A 25168-nucleotide genomic window follows, 5' to 3' on the forward strand; every position below is an offset into this window, starting at 1 on the left:
CATAAGATTATTTTCTTTACACCATTGAATTAACCCCTGTACTTCTTTCCTATAAGCAGTCTCATCGTTCTCACTGATGAGCCCCACCACTGTTGTATCATCCGCAAATTTGATGATTGTGTTGGACTTATACAGTGGGGTGCAATCAAGTGTGGACAGGGAATAGAGAAAGGGACTTAGCACACATCCCTGAGGGGCTCCTGTGCTTAATACTAGAGTAGAAGAATAGTAAGTTCCCATTCTCACTGTCTGCGGCCTATCAGTCAGGAAATTCCTTACCCACAGACAGATCTTCTGATGTATACCCAAATTGGTCATTTTAAGAAATAACCTGTCTGGCAGAATTGTATTGAAGGCAGAACTGTAGTCCACAAACAACAGCCTTGCGTAGGTTCCCTGTCGTTCTAGATGACTCAATACAGTATGGACGGCGATGGAAATAGCATCATCAGTAGATCTGTTTCTTCTGTATGCAAACTGGAACGGGTCTAAAGTGGATGGAAGACTAGCCTTAATATAATCTAGCACCAATCTCTCAAAACATTTCATAACGACAGATGTTAAGGCTATTGGTCTATAATCATTGAGAGATACCACCACTGACTGCTTGGGGACTGGCACTATAATCGATGTCTTCAGGCAGGTAGGGACAAAACCCTGCAACAGGGATAGGTTAAAAATGTCCGTAAATACGCCGGCTAATTCTGCAGCGCAGTCCCTAATAACCCGTCCCATGATTCCATCTGGTCCAGCTGCCTTCCTGATGTTAATGCTCCGAAAGGCACGTTGTACGTCACAGGTCTGTAATAAAAGTGGTTGTCTATCAGTAGTAGTTTCTGATGATGTGCTGGTGGCCAATGCTGTAGTGACGGTAGTTCCAGTTCCCTCCTCAAAGCGGCTAAAAAATTGATTCAGTTGATCAGCCAGGTGCGCACTGCTGCTAGCCAATTCGTTTTTAATATTTTGTCCTGTAATTTGTCGCAAGCCTTGCCATACTCGACGAGTGTAAATATACAAGAACAAACAAAAAATACATAATAAAAACAAGGACAAAAATGAAAACAGGTAGAATCCTGAGTTAGTAAAATGCAGAATAGTAGAATAAGTCTGAAATTATTCAGGCTGGAGGATGAACATTTCTTACCGTTCCACTACATGAAAAAAATGCCTAAACGTAAAACAAAACAAAACTTACCACATGGAGTAGACTAGCGTAGAAGCTTTCTGTTTCTAGTTCTCTTACTTTCAGGGAAAATTGGGGAGGTGCTCAAAAAGTGAATCCCCCCACTAAAGCATGAAGTTGTACAACCTATTCTAAGTACAGTGGTACCTCGGGTTACATACGCTTCAGGTTACATACACTTTAGGTTACAGACTCCGCTTACCCAGAAATAGTGCCTCGGGTTAAGAACTTTGCTTCAGGATGAGAACAGAAATCGTGCTCCGGTGGCACGGCAGCAGCAGGAGGCCCCATTAGCTAAAGTGGTGCTTCAGGTTAAGAACAGTTTCAGGTTAAGAACGGACCTCTGGAACGAATTAAGTTCTTAACCCGAGGTACCACTGTATATGAGATCCATGAGTTGCCTCTTCAGGCGAAAGCGCGTACGGAGAAGGGGACAGCAGGACTGGGGTGCTGGCCTCAGCCATGTTGGGAAGGGGGCTCCTGCCTCTTGAAGGTCCGCATGTGGCCTGGGATGTCAGCATTAGGGAAGTCTGTGCCTGAGGAGCTGGTCAGGATCAGAACCTTTGCATGATATACAGTATACACAGCTTCCACCAGTGGAGAACTTAATAGAGGGCTTGTGTCATGTACTAATCCTCACATCGACACCAAATTCATTCACACAAAACTTATTTTAAAACATTCTTTTAAAACAAATTTTATAACTACTGTCCTTGGACTACTCCATTATGTTGCAGCTGAGAATTTCCTGGCCACAAAAGCAAATTAACCATTTGCCCCCCCCCCCTTTTTTTAGATGAATGCTGAAATTTTGGTGGATATCAAAGCAGGTGTTTGATGTGTATTTTAAAAATACTCCATTGAATGGTTTGGATTTAGTGCAAATTCTGAATGAAAGATGCCTAGTGTGGAGAAAGTGGCGAGAGAAGAGCTTTTCTCCCTCTCTCATGCGCTCCAGGACATCCAGTGAAGCTGAGTGTTGGAAGGTTCAGGACGGGTGAAAGAATGTCTTTCTTTACCTGTGTAAACTATGGAATTCATTCCTGCAAGAGACAGTGATGGCCACCAACTTGGAAGGCTTTTGGAGTGGATTGGATTAATTCATGGAGGATAAGACTTTCAGGGGGGGCTCGGCATGGTGGCTGTCGGAGGGAGCCTGCTTCTGAAACGTGTTGCTGGGAGCTCAGATTCTGTGTGCAGACTTCCCACGGGCTTCTGGTCGTCTGCTGTAAGAACAGGGTGTTGTACTAGATCAACCTTTAGCCTGATCTTGCAGGGCTCTTCTTATTTTCTGATCAAGACAAAAGACAATCAAATACGAAAAACCCCAACATTTCTAACATTCACTGTGCCCTTGCAAGTAGATATGGTTTAATCAGTTGGCAGAACACCGTTGCTAGATGTGCCCACGATATCCCTAGGGGAAGGTTATTCTACAGTCGGGGGGCAGACCCACAGTTGTAGTCACAGTGGGTATATGCATGTCTCCAGTATATCTTCCATCTGACCATTGTGCTTGAGCCATGTTGTTAAAATTTGTTTCTGAAATGCCTGCTCATCAGGGATTATAATTACCGGGTATTTCTTCTTGCAAACTTCACTGTATCTCCTGACCCATTATCATATTCAGGACATACATACTTCTTTATAAACAAAGGATGGGTAATGATCAAAGTGACTGTGGAAAAGTTATTTGCAGTGGCCAAAATAGTTTGGCTCTTTTTTTGTCAAGAAATATTTGAAGAAGGAGCCCATGCTCGCTTTGATCAATGTGCTTGAGAGAGAGAAAGAAAGGCGCTTAAATGTTTGATGCAATGGATGCTATTTTGAGACACCCTTCATCCATCCTCTCTAGGTTTCTTTTTCCTCCCACAAGTCTAAGCAATGGAACACGTTTTTCAGTTGTGTACATGAAAACATCTCTAACACATAACCAAATGACATGTTTTGTTTCCAGAAACAAATCTCTTGAGGGCACATCTGCATGTTAATACATTTTTTAATGGAGTCACAGAATAGAAAATATTCTAATGAGCCCCCCTTCTAAGCTAAGATCCAAATTCTTTTCAGGTTGGAGGGAGGAATAAATCTGAGATATCTTAATCCACAGCTTTCATTTCAAATTACATGGGGAAAATAGCAGTTGGATACTTTTGTTCTTGAACGAAGACTGTCCACCCCAGACTGCTTTAAGTTCTGCCTTTTTCTGTCTGTTTGCCTCTCTCATTCGCTATTTATAAATCTTTCCGGAACAACCACCTGCATCTTATTCCTTTTTGCTTATTGTCTACATAAATTTGATATGTAAATTTGCACACTTAAGAGGGCAATTAATAAGGAATTATAAACAGTGTGTCTTACGAGGAAGAGATCGCTTCAGAATATGATGTTATATAATTAACCAGCCACTATAAATTAAAATGCCAGAAAAGCAGGGGACAGCCCTGGGGTGAAGGGTTGCAAGGGGAGGGTGTGTGCTGTTTTGAACTCTCGTCAAGATGCATGGCTTCTATTTTGTAACATTCCATTGCCTTTTCTCAATGGGCTTACGGTAAATCCAAACACACAATCTAGGCAAATGGCAACACATTTGAATCCTACTGATTTAAAGGAGAGGAGAATTAAGCACAGATGCAACTTCAGAAACAAACAGGGCTGTAGTACTGGATCATGCCCATGCACTCACAGACATTTTGAAATATTCCCATAAAACTACACAGCATTTGTACATCACCTTAATGAGAATAATTAGTCTTTGAGCACTTTCCATAGTCAGATATTTGACTGATAGGGCTTCAGAAAGTATAGTGACGTTGGGAGAACACCATCTCTTCCAGATTCTTATGCAATGCTCCTGGAAGAATTTATCAGGGAAATGTCTGCTCTTCTTGAACAGATATGGGGAATTTAGCCCTCCATTAGTCCTGGGCACTGGCTATGTTTGATGTTTGATGGGGCTGATGGGAACAGTAGTCCAGCTAGAGAATCCTAAACCTGCCCTTGAGGCCAAACTCTTCCTTCTGTAGCATTGCCGCCCTGAAAGTTCTGTCTCCTTGCATAAAAAGGTAAAGGTAAAGGACCCCTGACAGTTAAGTCCAGTTGCAAACAACTCTGGGGTTGCGCGCTCATCTCGCTCTATAGGCCAAGGGAGCCGGCGTTTGTCCGCAGACAGTTTCTTGATCATGTGGCCAGTATGACTAAGCCGCTTCTGGAGAAACCAGAGCAGCACACGGAAACGCCGTTTACCTTCCCGCCGGAGCAGTACCTATTTATCTACTTGCACTTTGACGTGCTTTTGAACTGCTAGGTTGGCAGGAGCTGGGACCGAACTACCGGAGCTCACCCTGTTGCGAGGATTTGAACTGCCGACCTTCCGATCGGCAAGCCCAAGAGGCTCAGTGGTTTAGACCACAGCGCCACTCCTAAATCACTTTGATCCCTTGAGAGCTCCAACAGAGGCAGGAAGCTCCACTGGTGCAGCTTTCCTTATCACTCTGTGCAATTGATTAAATTCACCTTTAACATTTTTCATCTAGTAGAAGTAGACTTTCCCCTATCCAAGGAAAGTTGCACAGCAACTCTTGTTTCTGTACCATTCTTTCAGGGTATGCTGTAAGTTAAACTTGGAATGCTCCTCACCCTTCCTCTTCACCCCCAAAATAAACTGTAAGTTTTGGATGAATATTTTAAATTCAGAAAGCCTTTGGTAATGCTTGATGTGAAAAATTGATACCCCAAAAGCCCAGTTTGCTCACAGCTCTCCCTTCCCAGCTACTACCTTCCTCAAGCCCTCCCCCTTCAAAGAAAGACTTGCCTTGGGGAGGGGTTCGCATCAACACAGCGGAAGACCTGTGGAGCTTCTCCTTGGTGGCAAGGGAGACATGGGGTGTCTTCCTGATGGGGATTTACTGGTGCTCAGTAGGAAATGATGCCCCCCATCCTGTCATTTGCACCGCAGCCAATGAAAACTCCTATGGGGTCTTCTAATTGGCAGCAAGTGATTCATAGACCATCATTTCTTGATGGAAAATTATTCAAAAAACCATGATTCCTGGTACACATGTAATTTCCTGCTGGTATTGCCGTCGCTCTTGGGAAAGTCCTCAGGAGAGGTTTGAAAGTGGTGTGTGGGCTCATGCGTAAATCTGAAGTGAAAAAGAATCCAGAGGCCTCATAAGGCTCACCTCTTCACAAGTTCCTGAAGCTCATATCTGGGCCTTAGCCTGACAGGCACTGACGTCATCTCTGGAAAATAATTAAGATATTCGGAGAGAGCAACTATTACTTTGTAGGCAATAGCTGCTCTTGATTGAACACACACACATCCAAACAACAAGACCTTTACATGCCTATATAAACAGCTCCGGGATTAAGAATTAATATTTTGTTGCTTAAAAATAGAGAATTGTCCAAGGGCAGAGGGAAAGTAATCAATAAGAGCAGCAAGGTGCAAATGGGAGCTGGTGGGACACAAAAACAGAAAAAGCCGATTCAGCAGCTGTGGATCAATTATGGAAACCTGGCATTTTAACAAAACATTGGCATCTTTAATTAAAACCCTTGTATTTCACTAATAACTTTACATGTTCATAAGGCTTTCTTATTGATTTCAGTTATTTCCCATTTCTCCCCCTTTTGGTAGATTTACAATTCCCTGTAATGGCGAAGGAAAGGAAACATTTAGAGTGATTAATTGCAGGCAACTGTGTAACCAAACAATGCCACCCACCATTCTGACTACTTTTCGTAAATGCAGCTGCTAGCCGATAACAAAACAAAACAAAATAAATTGGCAATTGGGGGTGGGAAGAGATTTCCTTCCGTCAGGTTGCCATCCAGAAAACACTTTAGAGCAGAGGTACCAACTTCAATAAAATATTGGGGGGGGGGTAAGTCCTACCCTGCATAATCAATCACAAGACACAGCACACTCACACACGCCATTTGAATGGCAATGCCCATTAACTTTGTGGGGGGCTGGCCCCCTCAAATGTTTTAGGGGGGGAGAAGGGACCTCAGCCCCTAGCAGTTGGCTTCTATGCTTAAGAGCACATGTACCATAATTCCCAAGCACCAGATTCTTAAATGCTCAGTTGCTTGTTTCAAACAATGGTGATCTGGCCCATTCACCATGTGTTCCCCCACTAACCTCACACATATATTCAGGGACAGCATGTCTGACTCTAGAGATGCCCTCCATTGATTTATTCAGCTATAGAAGTGCAGATTTTTTCACTACAGGTCTCCACAGAAAATGGAAGAAGGCGCCTTGCCTAAGATTCCATTTCAATTCCATTTACACTTCCTCAACCTTGGCCCTCCAGGTGTTTTTGGCCTACAACTCCCATGATCCCTAGCTAGCAGGACCAGTGGTCAGGGATGATGGGAACTGTAGTCTCAAAACATCTGGAGGGCCGAGGTTGAGGAAGCCTGGGATACACAATCCTTAGCATTCTCGGAAAGGAAAATGCTGTCACAAATGACACGCACACAGTTGGCGGGGCAGGGGGAATCACAAGAAGAGAGGACTCACACAAATGGCACAAATGCAGAAAACTTACATCATAGCTACTTTAGGAACAGAGAGGTTACTGGGACAACAGTCATCCAATCCCTTAAATGCTGGATGTCCTGGTGTTCCCCGTTGGTAGATTCCCCCATGATAGCAGTGCCAAAACAGGATGGGGACGAGGTACTTAATAGCAAGGAGTGTATCGGCTTGTCACCACTGTTGCAGGCTTTCCCCTGCAATTGCTGTGCTTCCCACATTCTTCTTGCTAATTCAGTTGGTTAGGGAGAAGTTCTTGTGAAGATTGACACAGTCCCTGTGAGGGTTGCAAGTCAAATTTTCATTTATCCTTGGGAATGGGAGGGTAGAAGGTTGATCATGATCTACTGGCAGATATCTGAGTGATTTGTAGGCAAGGGTTTCTGAGTTCAACAACAACAACAAACCTTTCACCCTTGCCCTCTTAGGTCAGATAGCTGAAAATGAGTGGAACAACCAGGAATCTTATTTTTTGTGTGAAAAGACTTGTGAGCTTGGTCCTGGTACTGATCACAATTCCTGAGCTGAGCATGTGCTCAGAGATGCCATGTCCCTTCGATTCCTAGTGTATGGCTCTGTATATACTCCTGATTACTCTGCATCCAGGATGTTCTCACTACTGGTTTGGGAAGTGGTGTACACATGACATTAGCCACAGGTCATATCTAATCTCTATATGACATGTCATTTCTTATCAAATACTGCATTTTGTTGTGTTTTCTTCCAAACCTGCTAAATCTAGTAGAAGGCACTTATAGTCACCAAGGTCCCCTGGGCCTCCGGTGAGAAACATGGATCTAGGATGAGCCCCAGAGTACTAACTGGCTCTTTCAGGGGGAGTATGATCCTATCCAAGGCAGACAATTTTTATTCAAAGTTTGTTCAAAATATGCACATTTGTAAGGTGAGCTACATCTGAAGAGGGCTATATTTGTTTTTTAAAAATGATATGTTACAGTTAAATGTCATTCTGTGTTACTGTATATGCCCCTCTCTTCCATTTTTAATATTCTAAAATTGTATCAGCATGAATTTAGCTTGGATGGTTATTTTCCAAATGCAATTCACTCTTAATCTATATCCATCAATATATTACAAAATGCTATCAAATGTTTTGTGTTATAAAACATGTAACTGATATCTGCTTTTATGGAATTTCAACCAATGCAATATTTGGATTAACTTATTGAATTAAATTCAAAAAATGCTGATCTGGTTAAGCATGTGTGTGAAAGTGCAGAAACGTGCATGGCATAGATATAGCACGCCTTCAATATTAGACAGGGGCTCCACCTCTGTTGTCTTTATGACACCTAGTGAACACCTTCCTCCTTCAACAAGCCTTTGAAGTTGAGGCAGATCTTTTCCAGTCTGCATCTGTACTAGAACTATTTTAAGAGCTTTTAGAGCTTGCCAGTGCTTGGTCTCTTCTTGTTTGCCACCTGCCATATAAATTTGAACAATATAATAAATAATAAATAAATATCACCAGGAGCTGCAGTTCCATAGCTTCCGTGGTGGTTCATCTTCTTTGACATTTTGTATTTATGTTGACTTAAGCCACCAAATCCACTATCAGTGTTTTTCTTTTTTCTTTTTTTTTTATAAAATTTTTATTGGTTTTACAAAATTTTATAAAGAACAAACAAACACTTAAAAAGACAAACATACACGTATAATTTCATAACATATTTTCATAAACCTCTTTTCTTGGACTTCCCCATACCCCCCCTTTCTGCATCCCAATGTCCATAATTTTATAGCAACTCCCAATTATTACTTTCCAACCTCTGTCATCTTAGTCCTCTTTATATTCTGGCCTTATATCACTGTTTCTGAAAACCACAACACTTTAACATTCATTAAGTTTATAATAGTCCTTAAGATAACTTTTAAATTTTCTCCATTCTTCTTCCACCGTCTCTTTTCGTTGGTCACGGATTCTGCCTGTCATCTCGGCCAATGTCATATAGTCCATCACTTTCATCTGCCATTCTTCCAGAGTGGGTAGATCTTGTGTCTTCCAATACTTCGCGATAAGTATTCTTGCTGCTGTTGTAGCATACATAAAAAAAATTCTATCCCTCTTTGACACCAATTGGCCGACAATGCCCAAGAGAAAGGCCTCTGGCTTTTTAGAAAAAGTGCATTTAAGTACCTTTTTCATTTCATTATAGATCATTTCCCAGAAAGCCTTAATCTTCGGGCACGTCCACCAAAGGTGGTAGAAGGTACCTTCAGTCTCTCTACATTTCCAACATTTATTATCGGGCAAATGATAAATTTTTGCCAGCTTGACTGGGGTCATGTACCACCTGTAAACCATTTTCATAATATTTTCCTTTAAGGCATTACATGCCGTAAATTTAATACCAGTGTTCCATAACCATTCCCAGTCAGCTGACATGATGTTATACCCAACATCCTGTGCCCACTTAATCATAGCCGATTTGACTGTTTCATCCTGTGTACTCCATTTCAGCAACAAGTTATACATTCTGGATAAATTCTTAGTATTGGGTTCTAACAATTCAATTTCTAGTTTTGATTTTTCCACCTGGAAGCCAATTTTCCTGTCCTGTTTAAAGAACTCCATTATTTGACGATATTGAAACCAATTTTGTACTTTATGTTTCAATTTCTCATGACTTTGTAATTTGAACTTGTCACCATCCTGTTCCAAAATTTCCCAATACTTCGGCCATCCGACCTCCATATTGAGTTTCTTCACTGCTTTAGCCTCCACTGGTGACACCCATCTAGGGGTTTTGTTTTCCAACAGATCTTTATATCTTATCCAAACATTAAATAGTGCTTTTCTAACAATGTGGTTTTTAAAAGCACTATTGGCTTTGTCATACCATAAATATGCATGCCAACCGAAAGCATTGTTAAAACCTTCCAGATCCAAAATGTCTGTGTTCTCGAGGAGCATCCATTCTTTCAGCCAGCAAAAAGCTGCTGCCTCATAGTACAATTTTAAGTCCGGCAGGGCAAAACCCCCTCTTTCTTTAGCATCTGTCAATATTTTAAATTTAATTCTGGGCTTTTTGCCCTGCCAGACAAATTTCGAAATGTCTTTCTGCCACCTCTTGGTTAAGAGCATGTGAAGAGCTCCACTGGATCAAGTCGCAGGCCCACCTGATCCACCATTCTGTCAGATGCCTGTGGGAAACTCACAAGGAGGACCTGTGTTGAGCAGCGCTCTCTCCTCCCACAGTTTCTAGCCACTTGGTATTCAGTGCATTCAGCCTCCAACCATGGAGGCAGAGCATAGCCATCGTAGTTATTAGTCACTGACAGCCTCCATCTTCCTTAAAAGCCATCCAAGTTGGTAGCCAACTTGCCTTTTGTCTAAACCAGTGATGGCCAAACTTGGCCCTCCAGCTGTTTTGGGACTACAATTCCCATCATCCCTGACCACTGGTCCTGTTAGCTAGGTCTAAACTAAAGGTAAAGGTAAAGGTACCCCTGCCCTTACGGGCCAGTCGTGTCCGACTCTAGGGTTGTGCACCCATCTCACTTAAGAGGCTGGGGCCAGCGCTGTCCGGAGACACCTCCGGGTCACGTGGCCAGCGTGACAAGCTGCATCTGGCGAGCCAGCGCAGCACACGGAAACGCCGTTTACCTTCCTGCTATAAAGCGGTCCCTATTTATCTACTTGCACCCGGGGGTGCTTTCGAACTGCTAGGTGGGCAGGAGCTGGGACCGAAAGATGGGAGCTCACCCCACCACGGGGATTCGAACTGCCGACCATGCGATCGGCAAGCCCTAGGCGCTGAGGTTTTACCCACAGCGCCACCCGCGTCCCAGGTAGGTCTAAACTAAACAGCCCCAAATGCTCCAACTTTCCCTCACTGGGGAGTCGCTCCATCCCCTCTATCATTTTTGCTACCCCTTCTTATTTTTTTTCAACAGTACAATATCCTTTCTCAGGTGAGGTGACTAGAATTTTACACGCCATTCCAAATGCAGCTGCATAGGTTTTTTATAACAACATTACAAAATCAGCAATTTTATTTTCAATTCCTTTCCTAATGATCCCTAGAATGGCATTTAGCTTTTCCACAGCTGCCTCACATCTTCATCAAGCTATCCACTTATTCTGACCAAAAACTCACACCATATGAGTGTACATGTGAAATTAAGAATATTTTGCGCTGGCATTCACCACTTTACACTTGTTTACACTGGCATACATTTGCCACTTTACAGTCCATCCACTCAGTTTGGAGAGATCTTTTTCAAGCCCTTCACAATCCTTTTTGGTTTAAATCAGACTCAAAAACTTAGTATAAGCAGCAAAATTGGCTTGTGAGTATGTTGTTGTTGTTGTTATTTTATACCCCACCCATCTGGCTGTGAGTTTCGGATTGCAGCTTATACTTATATTGAAGGATATTTTCACAGAAATCATCTGAAGTGTGTCATTATTGCCATTAGGGCACTCCCAGCTCCCAACAATCAGCATGCACTTCAACATTTACAGGTGTGGTTTTTTACGAATGCTGGTAAGGTCAAGCTATCAGCGGTTCAGGGTCAGCTCATCCATAAGGCAAGGTGAGGCAACTGCCTCAGGCGGCATGATCCACGGGGCAGCAGATCCCAATATCAGTCTTCATTTCCCCCTTGTTCTTGATGTAGATATTCACTCACCCCCCTCTTGCCTGGTAGGAGTAGGGATGCCACTTTGTGGTTCACCTCAGGCGCCAAAATGTCTTGGGCTGGCTCTGAGTGGCCTATACATCTGGATAAGGGAGACCTATAGTCAGGTCTCGTGCGAGGAATGAATGGTCAGTGAACAGCCGTCAGCGCTGATCAGCTCATATTATTATTATTTTTTAAATGTATGTTAGATTATTTGATTAGCTATAAATTCTGTTTTGATGAATTGCCTTTTGAGCTGTGTGTTGAAAGCTGGTACATTCATTCTTGAAAATAAAATAAATAAAAGCCAATGCTATTTTTCTAGAAAAAGAGGTGCCGGAACTCACCATGGACGCCTCCCTTGCTTTCTTGCAATGGCACCTGAGAGGTGCCGGAACTGAGTTCCTGTGAGTTCTGGCTGAACAAAAGCCCAGAATAAAACCATTGATTTGTAGATAGATAGATAGAAGCAGTGTTAATGCAACCATTGTGATTTATCTGACTCATTGTGAGCTACTTTGAGCAAATACAAGCTGTAAATATTGGCTTGTCTCATTATGAGGACAAGCAAGCTGAAGATTGCTAAGGACTCGGTGTGCTAGAAATGTGGAATTAATTATCAATTATAAAAGCTTATATAACATTATAGTACAATGTTACACCTTTCCATTGGCAAAACACAAGATTTAGTCCTCAGTGAGCTTTTACAATTTCTTACTGCACACTTTAGAAAATTCATTTTAGAGTTGTTGGGGCTTTTTTTGGTTTTTTTAGGTTCATGTAATGAATCATTGAAGAGTGAATCATATTTAAATTGGATAGAGAGTTCAGGAGGTTTCATTTAATGATTACCTTGAAGAGTGCAGCTTGGCTGTTGACTGCTCATTTTTGAATCACCAGCCACCTTGGGAATTCAGGACGCAGCCGTCTTTAACCTGTATAAGCCACTTCTGCATATTTTATGACTGTGGCCCAACGGCACTCTCTCCCCTCCCCCCCATAACACAATAGCTAATTAGCTGAATAAAGTGCACTGCTCTGGATTCAGTTTTCAGGTAGGGTGTTGCTTCATTTTGGAGAACTTAGACTTTAAGCAAGAGAACTTTTTGATCAGCATCTTTGCAGGACTGGGAGCCAGTATGATGTTGTTCCGTAGGGAAGCGATAGGCAGGGAGGTAGAGAGTACTAAGTGCCTTCTTGGCAGTGGTGCCCTCCCTGTGGAACGGCCTTCCGTCAGGTGTCAGGGAGATAAAGAATTACACAACTTTTAAAAGACATCTGAAGGCAGCCCTGTTCAGGGAAGTTTTTAATGTCTGACATTTTATTATTTTTTATATTTTGCTGGAAGCTGCCCAGAGTGGCTGGGGAAACCCAACCAGGTGGGCAGGGTATAAACAATAAAATTATTATTATTATTATTATTATTATTATTATTATTATTATTAGACTCAGGGTTCCAAAAGATTTTACTGCTCCATATGTTAAGTGCAATCTTTACCTGAGTCTCAGGTCTTCTGACCTTTGTCACGTGTGTGCGCACACATACTGAAGCTTACTTTAAAACAGTTCTTGACTATTTTATAACTAGAGACTGCCGGCCACGGGCATAGTGAGAATTTATGTTGGGAAGATGCAAGCTTTATGATGGTGGGAGGCAGAACCTCAGTTAGTTAAGTATTTTTATTTATTTACTTTATTTGGGGGGGGGTCTGGCCCCCTGCCCCCCCTTGGCTACGCCCATGCTGGCAGCCCCTTTGCCCAGCCTTTTTTCCTGCATCTGGCCAAATCCTCCTCCTCCTTTTATACCTAACCAAACCCCCTTCCTCCCCTATCCCCTCACAGCTTAACCCAAGCCCCTTTTAAAGGAGGAATGAGGCGCTTCAGAGAGCACTTTTCCAAAGCTCCTTCCCCCTCTCTTAGACCTCCCTGCAGCACCCCTTAAAGGAGGAGGAGGAAGGACATTTTCAGAGTTTAAAAATCTGTTGTTCCAGGCCAGTTTCCTGCCTCAGCAAATTGCTGCTCAGTTATTCACACAGGTATCTTGCCTCACTGTCTTTGCTGAAATCAGTCCTTAGCTTGGCCCTAACTACTACAGCTACTATTATGATTTTTAATTTATCCATACCCTACTTTTTCATTGACAAGGACTGGAGGCAGCTACAGATAAAGTAAGAACAGCTATAAATAATAATTAAAAAGTAATTTAGCATTAATAATTTTATATATATATATATATATATATATATATATATATATATATATATGCAGGTTTTGGTGTCTTCGGGTGTCTTCCCGTGTAAGAGTTGGGGTGTCTAGGCGACGTTTCGACGAGGTCTCACTCGTCATCTTCAGGCTGGTGCTTACGGCTTCTTGTTACTGGAACAGAGCTCTGTTCCAGTAACAAGAAGCCGTAAGCACCAGCCTGAAGATGACGAGTGAGACCTCGTCGAAACGTCGCCTAGACACCCCAACTCTTACACGGGAAGACACCCGAAGACACCAAAACCTGCATTCCTGTACCCGTGAAAATCTACGAAAGCATATATATATATATATATATATATATATATATATATATATATATATAGGTAAAGGGACCCCTGACCATTAGGTCCAGTTGCAGATGACTCTGGGGTTGTGGTGCTCAGCTCGCTTTACTGGCCGAGAGAGCCGGTGTACAGCTTCCGGGTCATGTGGCCAGCATGACTAAGCCGCTTCTGGCGAACCAGGGCAGCGCCCAGAAATGCCGTTTACCTTCCCGCCAGAGCGGTACCTATTTATCTACTTGCACTTTGACGTGCTTTCGAGCTGCTTAGGTTGGCAGGAGCAGGGACCAAGCAACAGGAGCTCACCCCGTCGCGAGGATTCAAACCGCAAACTTTCTGATTGGCAAGCCCTAGGCTCTGTGGTTTAACCCACAGCGCCACCCTATATTTATATATTTATATATAAATATATATCTATAAAGAGAGAGAGAGATCAAGTGCTGCAACTCTCCAACGGCTTGGCTTCACCCCACCGTCTTCCGTTATTTCCCAAGACAGACGGATGCCAACAAAAAGATATAGATATAAAAGATCTATTCAAAACATTCAGGCATTCACAATGAAAACTACATCAAGCTCTTGTCTCACAACCTGACAGCAAGAACAGACTCCTGCTGAGGCCTGACGCCTTTTCTGGGATCATAATGTGGGTGAAAAGCCTTCACTAGAAAGCCTGATTACACAGAGCAGGGGAAAATGTACGGTAAAGATGGGTTACTTGCTCTAGACTTGAGTGATTGGTTTGAAAAATAAATCAAGTTGCATAAAAATAAACAGAAACCAGCAGAAATTGCTCTGCTTGTTTCCTGAGGGAATCTGATTTGGACCTCAAATTATAACCCAAGACAGAGAAGAATTAAGGGGCTTTGTGATGCTCGCCTCGTATTTAAGACTGGCATCAGGAGTCCCCAACCTGGTATACCTTCCTGAGCCCAATGAACTTTGTCAGCATCTCTCATCTTGTGAACAGACTGTTCTCCTCAGTCAGGCATGTAGAGAGCTGGAAATATCCAGGTAGGTTTCCTTCAATAAAGAAGGAAGTAACTAAGGCAAAACTTTGCAAACTGTGCGTCACGACACATTGGTGTCAGCAGCAATGTGTAGGTGTGTCACACAAATGCTCCCCGTTCTCCTCCCAGGGCTGGAAAGGGGTTAGTTTCACCTCTGATTTGCTAGTAAAAATGAATTACTGTGTTGTGAAATGATGCATGTCTAAAAAGTGAGTCGCTAACATGAAAAGTTTGGAAAGCTCTAAGCTAAGTTGTTGTCACAGAAGACAGGTGGCACCACAGATATAAAATTCACAGCATGTTATGGTTTAAGATAAAATTACATTAGAATGTTACACAGATGGTATCTATATAACACCTAGTAGATTGGCAAAAGTGTGTACATCAGAATCAAATAAGTGTTGGAAATGCAAAGAAAAAGAAGGTACTTTTTATCATATGTGGTGGTCTTGTTGTAAGGTTAAAGCTTACTGGGAAATGATATCTAATTAGTTGGAAAAGATGTTTAAAATAGCATTTGTAAAATAAAAACCCCAAAAGGTTTTCTTTTGGGAATCATAGGTATAGAACTACCCAAAGAGTACAGAAATTGATTTATGAATGCAAGTACAGCTGCAGGAATGTTACTTGCCCAAAAATGGAAAGAAGAAGAAGTCCCGACGAGAGATGAATGGACACAAAAACTTATGGATTATGCAGAAATAGCGAAACTTACTGGAAGAATGAGAAATCAAGTTAGCAAACATTTTATAAAAGCATGGAAATGGTTTATTGAATATCTACAAACAAATTGTAAACAGATAAAGACATTGGCAGGATTACTGTAATAACCTGCAGTTTCAGAAGAATATATAATCAAAATAGATGAATAAAAGAATTAGCTAAGTTAATTTAGAATATGCAAGAAATGATAAAATAAATATAAGGAACCACAGAAAAAGGAGGAAGGAAGTCAAGGTTTGAAATATTAAAACGATTGTTAAACTATTGAAATGTATATAAATGAAAACTATAAATAAAATTATAAAAAAGAAACACAAGAAAAGATAGGTGGCACCATAATTTGAGCACTTCAGATTTATGAGCTTGTATTTGTGTGTCTTCCTACATTTTTAAATATAGAACTAACCTTACATGAACACTCCAGGATCTCAGTAATAGCAGTCATTTCCCTATTGCCTTTAGACAGAACCTTTCTCCCCTCCCATAATGATTTGAAACTGGCCACCCGAAACTGGCATCATGCCTTGGCTATCATGAGCAGGGCAAACAGCATCCATCAACAGAGATGGGTAGATATATGATAAGCTTATCATATAAGGATGGGCTTCTTTTTGAACCTGGAGTCGGCCTTCCTCTTCTCTATATGGTGATAAGAAGAAGTCTTGACAACCATATGTCAGGAGTGCTCTGATGGTGTTTCCTGCTTGGCAGGGGGTTGGACTCGATGGCCCTTGTGGTCTCTTCCAACTCTATGATTCTATGATTCTAAGTCAGGATTTCCTCAAACTTACTAAGCTTAGAAGAACAAATCCCAGGGCAATCAAGGTCCTCACATATTTTCCCCTAAGGATCTGCACATTTCTTTATTCAAATGATATTCAGGTAGAGACAAGTAAATTCTGAAGTGTGTGCTTTTTGCTGAAAGAAATATTGCAAAACTTTAAAATGTTTAGTTGTGAAAATACTAACATGCTAGGCAAAAGCATCGTTCTGTTACACAAGACAGCAAGGTACTATGCATATGAAATAAAACTCACACCTGAAATTTAATTTGGTTGTAAGGATCCTTAAAAAAAAAAATACCTCAGCTTTTTGTACTGCAATAGCTTGTGCTCTGTTAAACAGTGTGATAAGTAATTTGGTTAGGGCAGCTGGACCTGATGGGACTGCTTGGTGGCCGAGGAGACACAGAGGTGTGGCCAAGTTATAGTTTTCTCCTAATCTTCCTCCATGCAAAAAGCGCCACAGACACTTAAGCATTGAGAGTGCCGTACAAATGCTTAGCACCTAACTAAACTGAAAAGAAGTATGTTTTGGTCATGTTAGCATGTCACAGAATAACGGACAAAGGTGTAATTTATTTGTGTTGGGGACCCCTACCTTAATTTCCCTTTCCTCTTACAGCTTCTCAGTTGTCCAGGATGAGCTTGTGTTCTGTGCTGATAGCGTTTATGATTTCTCTGCCCTTTCCAGTGACGAAGATGGTATGTGCTGAACAATGTGATGGCAGGTGTTATGGGCGCTCCGTCAGCGAATGCTGCCACCGTGAATGCGCAGGAGGCTGTTCTGGACCAAAAGACACCGATTGCTTTGTAGGTCTCACCCTTCACTCCTTTCTGTCTTCCTGTCAGCAGCTTTGCTCATTCTTGGGCTTTCTTGCCAAGGAAATGTGTGTGTGTGTGTCTTTAATTATACTGCATGTACAGTGGAAGATATTCACTCGCCGTTTTAGCATTCATATTTTCCCATTACATTTCCGTTACTTATCAGCTTATTTCACCCATTGAAACATTTATGAGATTTGCAAATAGAGATTTGAAACCATTTATATGCTAATTGGTATGATTTTTATCTTAAGTGAAAATACATTTTACTTTCCTAAAAATTAACATTTATAGGATGTGGGCAATTTATATCAGAAGTTTGACTTTAAACAAAAGACAGACCAAAAATCCACCATCCGTCATATTTGCTAAAAACAGAATATAAGAGCCGTTGCCTAAAAGTGAAGGAAGTGAAGGAAGCCTAATTTATTTCTGTGGACAATGTTTCCTCCTAAGTGAGCTTCTGATGGCAGCCTCAGTCAGGTATACCCAGCTTCAACAACCAGGTGGCCATGACTAAGTTTTGCTAATAAATGTGATGCCTAAACTGTTTGGAGCTTATCACAATGTATGTACATGTCAAGTTAGGATTAGGAGCCTCCCAGGTGGGAAATGCAATGGAGCATTTCAGAGCTAAAATTAATGTGAAGAATCGGACTCAAATATTGTATTTCCATTTTAATCTAGAAGAGCTGGATTTTGAATTTCTCTGCATGAACTGGGAAATTGTTTCAGCTCTAACTTGATGTCACCAAAATGGTACTCAAAGCAGAACAAGAACATGGCAGGGAATTAACACCCTTAATTAAAGGTTGTCGTTTGCAGGTGTTCCTTTGCTCCTGTCCTCTGTACACCTTTATATCAAAAGAACGGGTGAGCTAACAATACCCATTCTTCCTAAGAAAACTGGCTTTGAAATCAGGAATTACAAAAGTTGGGGAAACAGTATGTAGTCCATTAGTTTAGCTACCAAGGGGTATTTTCTCTCCCCCTCATGTCCCTAAAAGTTTTTTCTTATTTGCCTGATTTCTTTTATGCTGGAGGCCAAATTAGGCATGATCATAGGAACCCCACCAGTGTGTGAAAGGGGTGTGTGTGTGCTTGTTCTTGTGTGTAAGATCAAGGTGGGTGTATAAGCGAGGGAAGCAAACCTGCCCCGCCTCTGCATTTCCCCTCTGCAGTCAGATGCCCAAATGGAAGTGAGCTGAGCTGGGACTCAGGAACAAGCGCCTGGGGTGACGAATCACAGGAAGGGGAAGGAGGAAGGTCCAGCATGTCCTTTGTTGTTAAGATCAGGGGTCCGAGCTAGATGAGATGGTGAGAGATTCATGTTATGATTTCCTATGGGTTTGTCAAGGAGCAGGTGCTCTTTTTGGATTCAAAACACAAGCACACAAATGGGATGGAGGCTGAAGATTTTATTAGCCAGCCCAAAGAAAGCCACAAAGCATTGCGATATCCCTCTAGCTGCTGGGCACTCTGTCAGCAGCAGACATGGCTATTGAAGATGGAGATGCAGCCGGGCAACTTTGCAGATTAGGCTGTGCGGAGATTCCTAAGCTTTGAAGCTCTGCAGTTCTGAGGATCTGACCAGCAGCAGTCTTCTGAAACTTATATACTGTTGGGGGTTATACAAGCTATGTATGATGTTTGGGTGACACATCAGTTTCCGACAATAGTAAAAGGCTAGTTGGTATTTTGCAGGCAGCAAAATATATAACTCCTAAGAATAGCCTTTACGCCCTACTCTAAATACCAGCTGGAGCTTTGTCTTAAAGATACAAATTCCCACAACTGTGCCATCTCAGCATACAACCAAGTAGTGAGAAACTAATACTGTACAAAAGTAGCAGAATTAAAGGCCTGCTTAAAGGCCTAGCAGCTATTGACTGCTTTCCACAGTTTTCCACAGATCTGAGGGCAATGGAACAATTGTTGAGACGGCTAGAGCGCCAGTGGCGGATGACCCATTCTGAAGCTGACCGGACACAGGTTAGAGCTCAATGTCGAGCCTACCAAGTGGCGGTAGCAACGGCGAAGAAGACTTTCTTCGCCGCCTCTATTGCATCTGCAGAAAACAGCAGCAGGAGACTTTTTCAGGTGGTCCGCAATTTAGCGGAACCACCTGCTACATTGGGGCCCAGTACGGGTCACATGATCTCCTGCAATGATTTTGCAAAGTTTTTTTGCAAATAAAGTCGCTCAGATTCGGGAAGAGGTAGACGCCACCGTGGGAGCAGGGCCGGGGCGGGAGAGTGCTAGAGTCCTGTCTAGTCAAACTGCGTGGGATCAGCTCCAATCTGTTACCGCCAAGGATGTGGACAGGCTGCTTAGATGAGTGAAACCAACCACTTGTCTCCTTGATCCTTGCCCATCCTGGCTCATAAAAGCTAGCCAGGAAGGACTGGGCGATGGGTTTGTGGGGTGGTGAATGCTTCCCTCCGTGAGGGAGCCTTCCCAGACCCGCTGAAAGAGGCGGTTATTAAACCGCTTCTGAAAAAACCATCTTTAGATGCGGCCACGATGGCCAACTATCGCTCAGTCTCAAATCTTCCATTCTTGGGCAAGGTGATTGAGCGAGTGGTTGCTGAACAACTCCAGGCACGCCTGGAAGAAGCGGACCATTTGGATCCCTTCCAATCGGGATTCAGGCCTCATCATGGGACTGAAACTGCCTTGGTCGCACTGGTTGATGATCTCCGGCGGGCTAGGGACAAAGGTGAGAGCTGTTTCCTAGTTCTGCTGGATCTCTCAGTGGCATTTGATACCATCGACCATAACATCCTTCTGGACCGTCTTGAGGGGCTGGGAGCTGGGGGAACTGTCATACAGTGGTTCCGTTCCTTCCTCCTGGGCCGTGTTCAGAAAGTGGTGGTGGGGGATGAGTGTTCAGACCCCTGGGCTCTCACTTGTGGGGTGCCTCAGGGTTCTGTCCTCTCCCCCATGCTTTTCAACATCTACATGCAGCCGCTGGGAGAGATCATCAGGAGGTTTGGGCTGGGTGTCCATCAGTATGCGGATGATACCCAGCTCTACCTCTCTTTCAAATCAGAACCAGTGAAGGCGGTGACGGTCCTGTGTGAGTGTCTGGAGGCGGTTGGAGGATGGATGGCGGCTAACAGATTGAGATTGAATCCTGACAAGACAGAAGTACTGTTTCTGGGGGACAGGAGGCGGGCAGGTGTGGGGCACTCCCTGGTCCTGAATGGGGTAACTGTGCCCCTGAAGGACCAGGTGTGCAGCCTGAGAGTCATTTTGGACTCACAGCTGTCCATGGAGGCACAGGTTAAATCCATGTCCAGGGCAGCTGTGTACCAGCTCCATCTGGTACGTAGGCTGAGACCCTATCTGCCTGCGGACTGTCTCGCCAGAGTAGTGCATGCTCTGGTTATCTCCCGCTTGGACTACTACAATGCGCTCTACGTGGGGCTACCTCTGAAGGTGACCCGGAAAGTACAACTAATCCAGAATGTAGCAGCCAGACTGGTGACTGGGAACGGCCGCCGAGACCATATAACACCGGTCTTGAAAGACCTACATTGGCTCCCAGTACGTTTCCGAGCACAATTCAAAGTGTTGGTGCTGACCTTTAAAGCCCTAAACGGCCTCGGTCCAGTATACCTGAAGGAGCGTCTCCACCCCCATCGTTCTACCCGGACACTGAGGTCCAGCACCGAGGGCCTTCTGGCGGTTCCCTCACTGCGAGAAGCCAAGTTACAGAGAACCAGGCAGAGGGCCTTCTCGGTAGTGGCGCCCTCCCTGTGGAACGCCCTCCCACCAGATGTCAAAGAGAACAACAACTACCAGACTTTTAGAAGACATCTGAAGGCAGCCCTGTTTAGGGAAGTTTTTAATGTTTGATGTATCACAGTATTTTAATATTCTTTTGGAAGCCGCCCAGAGTGGTTGGGGAAACCCAGCCAGATGGGCGGGGTATAAATAATAAATTATTATTATGATTACTAGCCCACAGGAGTGCATAGTCATGCAAGAAGCATTGTTGCAGACCACCTAAAATCCTTGCGATAACAAAGCTTTTCTGTAATATTCCAATACAGGGTTGTTGTTGTTAAGTTACAAATGTATGGATGTTCCACAGAAAAGCACATGGAAAATAGCACCTTAGATGTGCATCTCAAAAACATTTCAGGGGGAAAGGTTAGACAGTGCCACCTTATGTACGCTCCTCACCATCACCTAAGCTCCTGGAGTATCCTTACCTCTACCTCTACTGAGCCCTGGAAGAGACAATACAGTCGTACCTTGGTTCTCAAACTCCGTTTGACTCCCAAAACTCCGTTTGACTCCCAAAACTGTTCGAAAACCAAGGCACAGCTTCTGGTTGGCTGCAGGAGCTTCCTGCACTGAAGTGGAAGCCACATAGGATGTTCAGCTTCCGAAAAACGTTCCAAAATTCGGAACACTTACTTTGTGTTTTTGGCACTTGGGAGCCAAAATGTATGAGTACCAAGGAGTTCAAGAACCAAGGTACGACTGTACAGGCAACTCCCAGTTTACATGGGGGTTACATTCCAGGCTCCCTCATGTGTAACTGAAATCATGTATGTTGGGAGCACCCTAGGGGGCAGCAGGGCTTGCACAGCTGATGCACTGGGAAGCTTCTTCTCCACACATCAGCTGAGCTGAGACCCACTGCCCCTCTGGCTCACATAAGCAGGCGGGCAGCAAGGCTTGCACAGCTGACGTGTGGGGAAGCGGCTGCTGTCGCCTTGCATGTCAGCTGTTAGGCAGGAAGGCCTCTGGCTCACAAGGGGACCTTGCCCAGGGCCTGAAGAGGGCATCCTCTTTGTGCTCTGGAGAGGGTCTTTCTGGGTTCCTGACACTGCTTGTGACACGTGCAAACACAGCACATGTAAATGGGAAGTTGCTGTCTTAGTAAAGCCGAAAAATACTAGACCTCCTCCTATGCTACAGGAAGCCAGGCCACATGCCTTTCTGCTCCAGCTCAAAAGCATGGAATGCTCTAAAATATACTACCAGTACTTGTAAACAATACTTAAAGCGACAAATTTAAAATTTGCTGAACTCTTCAGAATGATTTTAGTAGATCCTTAATGAAAGGTTATCATAGCTTTGGGCTATACATCATTAGCATTCTACATCATTATGATATAGTTACTAAGCAATTCATTATGATGATAAGGTGCCAGGGCAGAAAATGAATAAAGGCACTAGATTGAGGGAAAGAATTAAATGAGTTATGTTATGTATTAATTAAAGCAATTTCAGCATACGCTGCATTAAGAGATGGTCTGACCTATAATGCCTGCTTCCTCGAACCTATACTATCCTGCTGTGTAAATTGCTAGATAAGGCAATCATCCATTGTTCTCGCAAGTGCTGGCATGTATTCATTTGTGTGAGCATTCTTGGAAGCAAAGCAATGCCTATCTCTGCAGCATTAATGTTTCAGTAAATGTACTCACAAGGATTTAGAGGTATTTAGAGAATAATGAGAGTCAAAATTAAAGTGGATCTAAACAGGTCTCTGACTGTACTTTGTGCCTTTAATAACTCGGCAGTAATTCAACACATTGGTCTTGTTGAATTAAAAGGGGTTCCATTATAAAAGCCTTGCATCTACCTCACCAAAACATTCAATATGGTGCCCACTTAAACAGAACCAGCCTTTACCATTCGCTCCTTAAGTTGATTCAGGGAAATCTGTGTCACTCTTCCTAACTTTGCTGTAGTCCTAGCTGACACCCTGTTTCCTGATGAAGGCTTCTAATGCTTTAAACAATGGCATGTCTGACAATAAACAGAAACACTTGCTTACTTAGGCACCCCCTTGATCTCTCAATCCGACTCTCCTGTTTTAAATTGTTTTGTTGTTCTAATGGGATTGTTTTAGTTCATATTTTAATATTTTATACTTATAAACCATGCAGAAATCTACCTTGATGTGGGGGTGTGTGTGTGATTTATATTATATTATATTATATTATATTATATTATATTATATTATATTATATTATATTATATTATATTATATTATATTATATTATATTATATTATATTATATTATATTATATTATATTATATTATATTATATTATATTATATTATATTATATTATATTATATTATATTTTCAATTGGTGTAGCCCAGGGGTGTCCAACTTCCAAGAGACTGTGATCTACTCCCACTATACCCATTGGATTGACCAGAGTTGTTGAGCTTTTTTTGGTGGGGGAGACCAGAGTTGTTGAGCTTTAGGGATCGACAGTTGACAGCAGGGAGAAAGTGCTTCTTGCTTTCAGTTCATGGCAGGCCATGCATTCCTACTGAGATTGGCTTGGCACCCCGATCCCCTGAGTCTGCTTTGGCAGGAGGGCACGAACAGTAAGTACACTGGGCACTTGCCGCTAAACCAGCAGCACAACTGTCAAGGGATACCCAATTGCCTCCTGCCATGGAAACCTCTGCTCTTGAGCAGTGTGGTAAACAATGATGGTAGCTTTTCTTTTATCACTGCAAGGACCTCCATCGTACTGTGGAAAGGATAGGGAATAAGCATTGCCACAGAAACACGGTTGATTGCTACTGCTGTCTTGTCACATTCAGAATAGTCAGTGCAATGGCATCAGATTTGTTTTTATGCTAGTGCCAACAGTGGCGGTTCATCCTATTTTGCCACCTGAATCAAAATGGGAAGGTGCTGCCCGCCTCTCCCCACCCTGCGAAGCCTTGCGTACCAGGGTTGCAGTGGTGGTGGCTTCAGGCAGGATCTCACAAGATCTTGTGGAACTCTCATAAGAGTTCCGCAAGATCTTATGAGATCTCAACAGAAGCCACCACCACAGCTGTGCAACCCCCATGATGGCAGGGGTAGGCATAGTGCCTGCAGGGGCACCACCCCATGGGATTTTACCACCTGAGGCTTCACTCGGCCTCAAGGGTGGGCCAGCCTGGGTGCTGAGTACTTAAGGCACAATCCTATAAACTAGCGTATCAGCACAGAATATCGTGATCTGAGACTGGGATCTGGCCTCAAGAGCAACTATGGAATGTGTGCATTTAGGCCTTAGAGTCCACTGCTCACCCAGAAAGGACTGTGGTGTTAGCTCCTGCCATTTGCTCATGTTAGGTCACTGGAATAGTACCTTTTGCCTGTTGCACTTTAGGTTCCAGCTTCTCCAGCCTTCAGCAAAAATTTAAAGGTCCTCTCTTGATGATCATCACATGGACGATGTTCTTCCATTATGCCTGTCATACCCCAACCCCTAAGCAGAGACTTATAGCTCTAAGTCCTATAAACATAACATGAGCTGTGCTGGGTCGGACCACAGGCCCACCTGGTCATAGAATCATAGAATCATAGAGTTGGAAGAGACCACAAGGGCCATCGAGTCCAACCCCCTGCCAAGCAGGAAACACCATCAGAGCACTCCTGACATATGGTTGTCAAGCCTCTGCTTAAAGACCTCCAAAGTAGGAGACTCCACCACACTCCTTGGCAGCAAATTCCACTGTCAAACAGCTCTTACTGTCAGGAAGTTCTTCCTAATGTTTAGGTGGAATCTTCTTTCTTGTAGTTTGGATCCATTGCTCTGTGTCCGCTTCTCTGGAGCAGCAGAAAACAACCTTTCTCCCTCCTCTATGTGACATCCTTTTATATATTTGAACATGGCTATCATATCACCCCTTAACCTCCTCTTCTCCAGGCTAAACATGCCCAGCTCCCTTAGCCGTTCCTCATAAGGCATCGTTTCCAGACCTTTGACCATTTTGGTTGCCCTCCTCTGGACACGTTCCAGTTTGTCAGTGTCCTTCTTGGCCTCCCGTTCCCACAGTGGTCAACCGCACGCCTCTGGGAAGCCCCAAAGTTGGACTCCTAGCTCTCGATCCTCAGCAGCTGGTATTCAGGGGCAAGGTGCCTCTGAT

The 25168-nt window shown here is 43.2% G+C and overlaps 1 protein-coding gene across 2 annotated transcripts in view; it reads left to right on the top strand.

Moving 5' to 3' along the window:
* The window catches only part of ERBB4 (erb-b2 receptor tyrosine kinase 4), a 796937-nt gene that overhangs the window by 566467 nt on the left and 205302 nt on the right, over positions 1-25168 (top strand). For both annotated transcript variants that reach the window (XM_083472043.1, XM_083472044.1), the window contains one exon: positions 17131-17249. In XM_083472043.1, the coding sequence (XP_083328169.1) occupies positions 17131-17249 (119 nt within the window). The remainder of the gene's footprint in view (positions 1-17130; positions 17250-25168) is intronic.

This window comes from Podarcis liolepis (genome assembly GCF_965112155.1).
Source record: "Podarcis liolepis genome assembly, chromosome: 1".
In the NCBI taxonomy this organism is placed as follows: Eukaryota; Metazoa; Chordata; class Lepidosauria; order Squamata; family Lacertidae; genus Podarcis; species Podarcis liolepis.